Raw genomic sequence first — 12494 nt, 5'->3', positions numbered from 1 at the left:
TTCACATTGACTAAGTTCATTAAAAGTCATATCCTCAGTGGAACACATGATAAAGATGGCTTAAACCCCAAGGATATATTTAAACGACATTAAAGGACAAAACAGCATTTTTTATTCTAAGATACAGCTCAATTATCTCAGCAGAACTTTTCTCCTAGTAAATATATTTACAAATCTTTACAATACAATCTTACATATATTTACTTAGACCTAAATTCAACTTAGTTTATGTAGACTTAGCTTCTAATTCCATGGGCAGAGAACTGCAACTCCCAAGTTAAACTTGACTTGCACCTTTCAGTGAAGGCTTGTTGCACAGCATCATGGTTTCCCCCTATTTATTTTTAATCTGATTTTTGGAAGCAAGGATAGCATTGGTAGGCAGGCTTGTCACTTGAAGACAATGAGTATGGAATTCATCCGCTGAGTGCCAGAAAGTGCCAGTTTTATTTCATTTCCATCAAATAATCTTTTTATTTGCTCCATTACCTTTTCTGAACCTAGTTTATTTGCATTTCCTAACTGAAACCCCATAGTTATTCTGAGATTGTTCAATTTTAACTTAATGCATAATTCAATTACCAGTATAGAGGACAGTCCTTCAAAAAGGAAAGTGGCAACGTGATTTCCAAATTAAATTACTGGTCTCCAAAACAGAAAGCCAACTGCAAAATGTGACAGACAATGCCACCTTTGCTGCCTGCCATGTCCAACAGTGGCAGAAAACCAAAGCACAGAATTATGAGTAATTACAACATTGGCTGCCTGGTGCCAACTGGTGCTTTTAAAAAGAGGGCATGGAAAACAGAGACAGCAGGCTCTGTTGACATCAGGCACCAGTCTGATAACAAGACACACTGGATGACTTCCAACAGTATGAAACACGAATAAAATTTATTTATTCTGCATGCATGAATGTCATATGCCATCCTTATTTGTATCTGTATTCTGGTTTGTTTATGTACCATCAAATCATTTTTGACTTTCAGCAATCTTAAGGCAAACGTATTACGAGGTTTCCTTTGAAGACTTTCCTTGGAGGATAAAAGTGTGACCTGCGCCCAAGGTTACCTAGTGGGTTTCCATACCTGAGCAAGGATTTGAACCCCCATCTCCCAGTATCCTACTCCAACACTCAAGCCAATACATTATGCTGACTCGCTACCTGCACTCTCAAAACAAGGAATACCTGCCAACCTAGTGAAATAACATGCATAAGGAAATATTAAATGATGTATTTCAAAACACAAGAGCAACATTCAATTATTTTTATGCATATGCCTCTTAATGAGTTTCCATCAGAAATCCTTAACATGTAGCAAAATTAACCTCGGCCTTTCTTGATGCAAAACCACTCCTTTATAGTCAATTCTAAGCCCCAGAGAAACAAAAACATTCAGCAAAGATCACTCAGCCTTGCAGAGGTAAAGCCTCATTAATTTTTTTATGAGAAACCAAGTTTGCATTTGACACTGTGTGCACTTTTCAGCTGAACATCTGCTTTGCAGGTAGTTCTACTAGTAATATCAATAATGCAAGACTTGTTATCAAGGGCAAATGACACAGGGTGCAGCTCTGCCCCGAATCTATACCTCTCTGCAAGCCTGGCATACTTTTCATGTTGCCAGTGAGACTAGTGCAGTTATATTAACAATATACTTGTTAGACTGAAAGCATTTCTTGAGCTATGGCAAAAATCTAAGAGAAAAACTATTAGTAGAAACAGCCCCCACCTCACCACTAAAGAATCGTAATGCTTCAAACTATTTCAGAGACTTGGGGGCTAAGAAAAGAATAACAAATTGTGCCTGACTATTGCAGTCAACAAAATGCAATGGAATGGAGAATCTGATAAGACAAAATAATCCAGTTCAAATATAAACCATGTTCAATTTATCTGTAAAAACAATGTATTCTGCGAAATTTATTTCCTCTTCTTTTTTTCAGTGAAAAATCAAGACTTCAGTATCCCAAGGTATCCAGTTAATTAGGCTTCATTCAAAATACAAAGAAGATGCCCTCTATCCTCTAAATTGGTTCATCATTACTGCGACTGGAAAGTTCGCAAATAATTGCTTTCAAAAATTGCTCACATCAACAGTGTAAATTGGGGGAAAAAGAGGTTATGGCGATAAGTTCACCGTTATACTGAACTCTTCTGACATTATACCACTCAGATATAAGTAGTTACTGAAAAGTCTGAACTAAGTGTGCTTGTTAACTGGTTCTCTGGCTCGCAAGAAGTGTTTGGTTCAGTACTAACCCAATAATAGATCTCAAACTCTGTCTCACAACTATCAAATGGATGCCTTAAGTAGAGAATTAATGCCATGAAGAAGATGGGGGTTAAACTCAGACTTACTATTATGCAAATGAAAGGGCTCCTTCTGTTTGTGCAAGGGCCAAAGAGATAGGGTGACATTCAGTCAAGCAAAAAGGGAAGTGTTTTTGTCACTTACTACGTATTCCTCAAGTCCAATGAAAGTGGGAAATCAAACATGTTTTACTTTGCTGTAAGCTGCCCTGAGTCCCCTTGGGGAGATAGGGTGGGCTATAAATAAAGCTTATTATTACTTAAAACACAAAAAGATTAGGTAACTCTGCTGGCTGTTGTATTGGATCACATATCGGACACTTCCCAAGTGTCTAGGACTGTGCGATGTATTGGCGAATAATGCATGCAGATCCCAGTAGGGTGGTCTTTTGCAGATGACAGATGGTAATTTTTGTCAGCGCCAAATGTGTTTAAGTGCAGGCCAAGGTCTTTAGGTACTGCATTCAGTGTGCCAATCACCACTAGGACCACCTTGACTGGCTTGTACCAGAGCCTTTATAGTTTGATCTTTAAATCCTCATATCGTGTCAACTTTTCCAGTTGTTTCTCTTCAATTCTGCTGTCGCTTGGGATTGCGACATCGACGATCCATACTTGGTTTTCTAGCACGATTGTGAGGTTAGGAGTATTGTGCTCCAAAACTCTGTCACTCCGAATTCGGAAGTCCCAGAGTAGTTTGACATGTTCATTTTCTGTAACTTTTTTAGGCTTGTGATCCCACCAGTTCTTTGTCACGGCAGATGGTATTTGTGATACAAGTTCCAATGAATCATCTGAAAAATCGTGTTATGCTTCTGCTTGTATCTGTCTGCGCAATCTTCTTGCAGCAGCTGAGAATGAGATCTATTGTTTCATCTGTTTCCTTGCAGAGTCTACACTTGGGATTTGTCATAGACTTTTCAATTCTGGCTTTGATGGCATTTGTATTATTATTATTATTATTGTTATTATTATTATTGTTATTATCCTCCACCCCCTCTTCTAGCAGGAAAGTCCCATCAACAATTGTAAGTTTTATCTACTAACTAATTCAGTGTCTTGGTCTCAATCTTTTCAATATCAATCATGCACCGAAAGCTCTGGAGAGTTTTTTGCTTTGTTTCACGTATTTTGAAATGGCACCACGCCCTTTGCAGCTCTCAGTAGCATTGAAGACCCGCAGCATAGATTGCTTAATCAATTCAAAAAAGCCACATTTACCTTTTTTGAACTTATGTACCGGAAGCTTCTTAAGCTGATCTTTTTGAAGCCGATTCCTTCTTGCTCTATGCCTGTCCTGGACAAATTTTGTGATCTTGAAAGACAGAGACAGAAATAGAATATGGAAAATTGACACAAAAAAAAGGTGAAGAACAACAACTCAATTTCCTTTTGTTCTGAGAATAGCTAATCTAAAGGAGGCATGTGCATATTGAGTCATGTAAAAATCATGCCAAAAAGTGGTAATAGGAAACCCACACATCTATATACAAAATACCAACACTCCCATAGCTTTTATGACTTCTCTGAAGTCATAAAAGCTATGAAGTCTGAATTGTATGTTTAGAAGACAACTGGCAAATCAGGCTATTTTCATACTTCTCAAAATTCCTCATTATGGAACTAGAACACAAAAATAAAATATTTGTAACATGGCATTCATGCCATGCAGCAAAATTATAGCCAGGCCTGGTAGTCTTCTACTCAAGGAATTTTATTAGCCTGCCATCCTCTTGTCCTCAGTTTAGTAGACTGTTTTTACACAAACATCTCTTACAGAACTGCCCTTAAATAGAGATGCTTGACTTTCAACATTTTTATAATGTGTTTTAATTATTTCAGTCAATCTTTTCATTTACACTATATCTTGCAGCTGTAAGCCGCCCTGGGTGAGAAGGGCGGGGTACAAGAACCCCAAATAAATAAATAAATAAATAAATCTTGGTACAAGCTGCTATGTTTTACTGAGATATTTTACTATGTTGCAGTCCAATTTTGGTCCTAACCTTGGGATAAAGGCAGAATGTTAAACAAAAACAAACAAAGAGTACAGAATCCAGCAAATGCTTCAGGTGTAATCCCATCACAAGCATTCTATAAGCCTAATTAGGAACAATAAACACACAAGGAATGGGAGTGAGTTAGCTCCAGTTCTCCATCTCTCTATACATACAGGGGAACAAACTGAACACAGTTTCTCCTCTATCCATCTAGACTGCCATTTGAGCAAGAACCCTGCTTTCCTAAATTTATCATGTGGAGAGCTTCACAAAGCATGCAACCACTTCTCTTCAGACTGTCAATCTTTATGTGAGGAGAGTAATGGTGGTGGAAGGCAGGACTAAGAGAGTCCCTCTATTTGTGTGTATTTTTATTCTCAGAACACTTGAATAGGTTTCACAATCTCAACTTTCAGATGAAAGAGCTGTTTAAAATTATATAGCTAGTCCCTGCAAAGACTTCTTAATGTTAGAGAAGATGGACTGCAAAAAAGGTTTGTTAGGGTTTGCATGGTTATTTATACATCTTTCCTCTGGCCTTCAGAAATTTATCCTAAGTACATCGTTTTATTGCTGATGACCTAAGCTTTCTTTTATTTATTTATTTTTAAATAGGTACATAATGTTCCACACCTTAATATACTTATGCACTAAGAGCAAAAGTGTTGCTTTCAAAGGTCCAAGATGCGTGTTGTTGTTGCATACCTTCAGGCATTTCTGGTTTATAGCAACCCTAAGATGAACCTATCAGAGACTGTCCTGGGCAAGATTTGTTCAGAGCGAGTTTGCCTTTTCCTTTCTTTGTAAAAAAACTATATTCGAATATTGAGTTTACTGTGTACACAAACCATGTTAAGAGTCTTTAGGAAGAGCTTGAAGACCTGGCTATTCCAATGTGCCTTTCCAGAATAGGAAAACCCCAGCACTATGTCCCAGAAGCACCTTATTAGAGTTTAAGATTCTCTACACGTTGCACTTGCCCAGAAATCCAACATACCACCTGTCACACCCAGCACTTTTAATCTGTACCCATAACTTGGCCGGCCCTGGTTTTTACTGTGTTATGGTGTAATATTTTGTTGTTATTGCTTTATGTTTTTGATTTGCTTTGAATTGTATTGTTGTTGTTATGCTGTTGTTGTGTTGAGGCCTTGGCCTGTGTAAGCCGCATCGAGTCCTTCGGGAGATGCTAGCGGGGTACAAATAAAGTTTAATAATAATAATAATAATAATAATAATTAAGAGTAACAGAGCCAAATCTCAAAATCACACACCTGTTCCCTGCTGTTGTTCACACACAGCACACAGATGCCTGTAAAAACAAGCCATGGCCTCTGGGTGTACAATTGTCCACATCCCCTGGAAGACCATCAACACTCTACAGCTATCCACATCAGGAGGGGCTCATGTAACATGTGTGATGCCAAAAGTGGGGTTATATGGTAGCCTTCTAACTGAACGTTGATGTATGTTGTGGTTTGATTGCCTACATAGGGTTATCACTGAATGTTTAGTGTTCATACTGGATTCCTGCATAGGAGTTTAATATTCTACATGTTGGAGAGCTAACATGGGCTAGTAGTAGTAGTTGAACTGAGGCTTTGGAGACGAGGGTTCAAATCCCTACTCAGCCATGTGACTTGTCCATGGATGAACTTGGGCAATGCACACTCTCTGAGCCTCAGAGGAAAGCACCAGAAAACCTTATTTGAACAAATCTGAAAAGGGAAACCCATGATAGGTTTGCTTCATGAACAATAGTTGCCAATGATGCAACTGCATGAGGAAAGTGGCTTGAATTAAAAAGGAACTTCAGTTTTGGAAATATGGAAACACGAACATACTCATTTATGCTACAGTGGAAACATCACATTTGTTAGGAAAGGCCAAGTTTTGTTGCATCTCAAAACTATAGAGAAATTAACAACAAAGAAATTAACAATTAGTTTGACAAGTTATGCTCTGTTTCCATCCAAATAAGGAAACAAAAACAAAACCAGCTCAGAATTTTGCAAGTGAAGACATTGTGGTAAAGTGGGGAAACTGCTGTGATCATGGTTTGTTAATTACAGCTACACAGTTTAGCCATGGCTATAGAACTACAATTTACAAAATCACTTCAAACCACCATGTTTGTGGCTAATCCTTAAACATGGTTAATAGCGGCTTTGTTTCCACAGGACCCTACAGATATTTGAAACCTTCTACTGCCGCTGATACACAGCGGCAAGATTATTACTTTGGCTTGGACACAGCTCCTCCTATATTTTAATCTTCTAATTATATGAGAAGAACTGAAGTGTGCATTTCCTGTTTGGCAGGGAAGAATGGACACAGCTCCTACAAATTAATCAATATGATGCCAAAGTATCACACAGAAATGAAAAAAACGATTAGCCAAAAATAGCTTAGTTATTTAATTTAAAAAAGAATACCTTAAGAAGACGCATGGGTTTAGCAATATATTACAACAGCATAAATAGAAACTAACTGCCTAACTTGTACACGTGCAGGTGTTACACTTTTTGAATGAGGAGCACAACAGTTTAGACTTACCATAAAAATAACTATTAGGATGAGACAGATTCCTACAATAATTAGGAATGGGATTAGATAATACTCCAAAGGAAGGCTGAACTCTGGGATTAATACAATATGGCCCCTGTGAAGGCAAAAGAGAGAGTGTAAGGTTTAGAAAGGGCTAATCTTTGGCATGATACATTTCAGAAATGCAACATTAAGCATGAAGTCAAGAACTTTTGGTCATACAGTCACTCATTATACTGCTCAGCCATTATTATAAAGTTATAGATTGGCTAAACTGCGTTCAGCAGATTACAGTTCAAGATCCACAGTAGGAGCCAATTAAAAACTTAATTTATAGACAATGCTGACATTTAAAACTGTATCTGGGTCCAGTCATTATAAAAAGTATATGGCAAAAATGCTCATTCTGTACTAAATGACATCATCATCTAGTTGCTAATATGTGAATGTGGGATGAACCCTGAATGAGTGCATCTTGAAACACAATTTTGGTTACAAAGGCTATATGTGGAATTTCTTTCCAGGAGGTATAGATCGCAGCACGTTGTTGGCTAGGAGTAAAATATTATGTACAGATCAAAAACATCAAAATGCATTAAATCGCTTTGGTACAGGGCTTGTAAAATTAGATTTCATAGTGAAAAAATGTATATCCTCAGCATGTTTTTTTAATTCCTGCAAAATTTGTTCAGATGGATTTGGTACCTTTTGGAAACAAGCTCTACATATACATTTATATACATGCACATTTCGGCAAAAGCCACTGTGCAAAGAGCAATTCATCCAATGCTGAAAATAAGAAGCCCAGATAATGCTAGAAATATGTCAACTTGCACTTTTCCATCAATCAGCTGATGATGTAGCAACAGTTATTTTTGGGTGTCTTTTTGCCCTTGAGTTTGTAAGGCACAAGGGTTGTATAATATTATTAATAGTCAATAGCAGGCAACAGATATAGAAGTAACTAATTATCTGGTGCTATAGCACATACCATATGGCAGTGCTGTTATTTCAAAATGGTATATGTGGGGGCAGTTCCTCAACCCTACACATTCAAATTGTGGAAAATTTCTATGGAAATACTATCTGTCAAGCTTTAAAATTTCTAATAAGATAAAAAAATTCAAACATAAAGGGCAACTTAAACAGTAAAAAACAGAACATTGCAAATAAAAGTAGAAGGCTGAGTATACATGCTACACACAATATTCATCAGAGTTTTAAGAAGTTTCCGTCTTTTTGGATTTCGCTTTCAAAATATCCCTTCCACAATGACCAGGGAACTCCAAAAAAAAAAGAAAAAAGTAATGCTTCCAAGTTCTCATACTTCTCTGACGGTTTTCCCCATGAATTTAACATATTAGCCTGAAAATCCCATAAAATAGCATCAATAAATCACACTCACAAGTATTTTTCACAGATAGCTTCATGCAACTTAGTATTTTAATTGTTCATCTACTGCACCAATGGGCAGGAGAAAGTTCCTATGTTTCTTGCAATCTCAGTGCTGCTAGCTTCTGAAGCTGAATAGAATAGCAAGCTATGGAGAAGGACTTGCAATATTTCTCTTCAGATATGTCTCCAAAAAAAGACTCTCAGATACAGAGTTCCTACATTTACAACTCCTTTTTTTTTGTTGATTATGGTTAACTAAAATATTTAATTCAAAAAACTGCAGTGACAAGTTTTTTCTTCTACCAAAGGTGAAAATAGTTGATAAACCACAATTCAAGAAAAATCCTTTGCGAATAGCCAAAACAGAATGAAAGTTTTCAGTACCCTTTTTCATAAGTGAATTGTTCTTTCAGAGACTTGGCCGATGATTCCCCAATAAAGACAGATGGTATGTCAATCTTTTTTAAAACATCAACTGTTTAAAGAAAGAAAGAAGACTAGGATTAATATGAAATATATGTATGGGTGTGTTGCTCATAACAACTGCTGATGATAAGCAAATTCACAATGAATGGAAGGTGTGTCTCAATACCTCCCTATATCATATAGCTATGTGGTTTATTTTTAGCAGAACATTTTTTGTTGTTTTGTCAGCTTGACTTATGATGACCCTATGAACGAAACCTCCAAGTCATCAAGAAGCCTGGCTCAGGTCTGGCAGACTCAGGACCATGGCTTCTTTCGTTGAGTCTATCCACCTGAAATGCTATCTTGACCTTTTGCTACTGATTTCTACTTCAACAACCATTACTGCTTTTTCTAGTGAGTCACGCCTTAACATGTCCAAAGTCCCACAAATTCAGCTTAGCTATCCTATCATTTAGGAAGATTTCAGGGTAGATTTGTTTCAGGACCCATTTACTGTTGTCCCTCCATATTTGCAGTTTCGACTTTTGTGGATTTCATTATTTAGAGATTTGATTTTAAATGTTATTTCTAAGAATATCTAAGTCTTCCACTGTGACTCTATTATCACCTTCCTCCAGTCATGCTGGAGGACCTAGATTTCTAGAGGACAATAGGAATCGATGGTCAGCTTACAGAATTGGTTCACTACAGAGTTCAGACATAAAAATTCCTAGAGAGATGTTCTCTCTGAATAAAAATAGAAATTTTTAATTTGCGGTTTTTGTTTTCACGGGGGTCAGCAAATGCAGAAGGATGACTGTATTTGTCTTATTAGCAGTCTACAGTGGTGCTACAGAAAAGATTTAAACACCTCCAAACCAGTATTCAGTAAAAATCTAAAGCAATGCTTCTCAGGCTATTAGATGGGGTCATTGGCATTTTTTTTCCAGTGTGGCAAAGACCAACACTAAATTTGTGCCCACTGAGTACAGTTGTTTCTTTCTTTTCCAGAAACTTGTTGGGGCCAGTAGCCAGTGGCTCAGGAATAAGCACTGGTCCAGGGACCATTATTTTGCTGTACTTGCTGCATGACATCCTGTACTACCAGCTCCTCTTGTGTGAAACCCTAGTTTTCAAACTATGCTTTATTCAATAGACTACTACTTTGTACTTGTGAGATCCCACCTTCACCTTAGACCTACTTTTCTAACTATCCTTGTTTCAGCACAATATCATTTAAAAAAGCAAACTATAAATCCTCTAAATTCCAGCCTTCTTTTGATATTGTTATGTGGGTTTGCCCTCTTAATGAGAACTAGGTTTTGATGCAGAAAACACTGCCTTGAAGAAAGAAAATCATTTGCAAACAGCACAGAAGTGATACCTGTACTTACTGTCTTGAGATCCCATGCTAAGGAGTTCATCAGAATCAACATTGTGAACTATGGCTGCCTTATAGCCCGCTCTTTGAGCATTCAAAACCTGACAAAGAAACAAAATGGTTGTTAACAAAGTTGTCACACAGAACTGGGATAACAGCCCCTACACAAACACAAAATAGAATAAGTAAAGTAAAAAGATAGCTGATGCTGGCAAATTTGTTGTCAGAAGAATAATATAAGATTAGCCTACAACATATTGTACTTTCTATTTAAAACAGCTTATTGACTGATTTGACCCCAGACATGACATGCTCATACAATAAGAAGACTACAACAGTTTTAGGTCTTACAAGCAATCCTTTTTCAAAACCCTGGGTGAGAGAAAAGGCACTAACTCATGATCTGAAAATTATGATGTATTTTTCTTATTAAAAACAGAAGAAAAATAAATTATCCAATTAGTTCCTTTAAAAATATTTAAATAAAGAGTACATTTAGTCTGGGAGGTTTGGATAATGTGGTTTTGCTACATCATGGCAATTCTGTGTTGGATGGTCACCTTTTATTGTTGTTTGAGTGATTACCGATGCATTTTAGTTCCTGGAATAAATAGAAAGCACGTGTAGGTGTGAATTTAATGGAATTATATTCGTATGGATTCGCTTGATTTAAGGTTGATTTGCTCTGTGACCCAAAGTGATCTGCACTAGATGGATTTTAACCACTGTCAATGCATTCACTAATTGTCTTGTCTTTAATTAACTGGCCACAGGGAGGCAATTTTTATTAGAAAATCCCACATAGAGCAGGGGATCTCATACTCACCCATTTATCCAGTGATCTCAACAACCCCCAACCCCCCATGGTAACAATAAAGCCCTAAACGGTTTGGGACCACCCTACCTGCGTGACCGCATCTCCATCTACGAACCCACACGCTCGCTCCGGTCATCTGGGGAGGCCCTGCTCGTGATCCCACCCACATCGCAAGCGCGCTTGGTGGGGACACGGGACAGGGCCTTCTCTGTGGCGGCCCCCCGACTTTGGAACACCCTTCCAAAAGACCTCCGACAGGCCCCTACTCTAGCTGTTTTCAGAAGGAATTTAAAAACTTGGCTGTTCCGTTGTGCCTTCTCAGACTAGGAATCCCCACCCCAAGTCCTAGTAGCACCTTAGCATAACTAATCGTCGCTGCACACCGCACTTTTAATCCTATGTGCCTCCTGCCATTTCAGCACTTTTAACCCTTGTACCCCATTGCGCCGGCCGAACCAGTTTTAATAATGTCTTGATGTACTGCCATTGTCGTTATTTTGCTTATTGTTTTGATTTGCTTTGTTATTGTTGTGTTATGTTTTCTATTGTATTGTGTTTTGAGGCTTCGGCCTGTGTAAGCCGCATCGAGTCCTTCGGGAGATGCTAGCGGGGTACAAATAAAGTTAATAATAATAATAATAATAATAATAATAAGCCCTGGGAAAGAAAGCTCTCACTGGCATGTTAATTTAGAAGAAGGAACTTTGTTATTGAAAGCTGGTTTTGGACTTACATCCAAATTAATGTAGCCTTAACTATATTAACAAAAGAACAGTGTCAGTCTTGTGTGTGTGAATCTTCCCCCCTCCACTTTTTCTACATCACCACATCCTTTTACTACTACTACTGTTATTATTGTTGGAAATAGCACCTTCTACAAGCCTCCTATACTAGGTATTGTTACGTATATAATTCAGATTGCTTACCATATTGTATATGTGTGTATTGGTATGCAATTTTCCTTAACTCTATGGTATGAGAGGGGCTACACACCACATGACCAGATCTGGGACTATTTAGGACTCATACTCCATTTTAGAAAGAAAGAAGCCATTAGACTTTCAATACAGAAACAGTACAGTTTAGAAGTCAGTAAAAAACAGCATGCTTTTAGAAAACTGTACAAACAGAATGCTTTAGAGCAGTGGTTCCCAACCTGTGGGTCCACAGGTGTTCTAGCCTACAACCCCAAAAATCCCAGCCAGTTTACCAGGCTGACTCAAGCAGGTTTTTAACTCTTCTCGGGGAGATTCCTGGTTTTTCCAAATGGTAATGAATGCCATTTTCCAAAAGGTTATGGCATAATCTTTCCAAAAATCATTATATTTATTTACACCCTGCTTAATCTCCCCCAAAGGGGACTCAAAGTGGCTATCATCTTACCTGACATTTTATCAAAAACTGTTGCAGTGAAAATGCATGCTTCAAGCTAATTCTTAAAAAGTTATAAACAGAAATATCAACCTCTCTACTGGCACAAGATAGGCATCTATAATTGGGTAAATTGCGGTACTCCAGATGTTATATTGGAGCCACCATGATCCATCATCGCATGTGATGTTCAGTTGTCGTTCTTTGGTAACATTTGTTCAGGGAAGTTTGCCATTGCCTTCCTCTGAGAGTATATGACTT

At 37.8% G+C, this 12494-nt stretch overlaps 1 protein-coding gene across 1 annotated transcript in view; it reads right to left on the bottom strand.

The window, feature by feature from the left end:
* RNF13 (ring finger protein 13) overlaps window positions 1-12494 on the bottom strand; it is a 73190-nt gene that overhangs the window by 16863 nt on the left and 43833 nt on the right. The window contains exons 5-8 of the mRNA XM_060767730.2: window positions 10059-10146; window positions 8641-8731; window positions 6871-6976; window positions 3536-3629 (exon numbers count right to left, since the gene is read on the bottom strand). Of these exons, the coding sequence (XP_060623713.2) occupies window positions 3536-3629; window positions 6871-6976; window positions 8641-8731; window positions 10059-10146 (379 nt within the window). The remainder of the gene's footprint in view (window positions 1-3535; window positions 3630-6870; window positions 6977-8640; window positions 8732-10058; window positions 10147-12494) is intronic.

This window comes from Anolis sagrei, chromosome 3 (genome assembly GCF_037176765.1).
Source record: "Anolis sagrei isolate rAnoSag1 chromosome 3, rAnoSag1.mat, whole genome shotgun sequence".
Lineage (NCBI taxonomy): Eukaryota > Metazoa > Chordata > Lepidosauria > Squamata > Dactyloidae > Anolis > Anolis sagrei.
The sequence above is the reverse complement of the archived record's forward strand: the minus strand, read 5'-3'. Positions and strand labels throughout refer to the sequence as shown.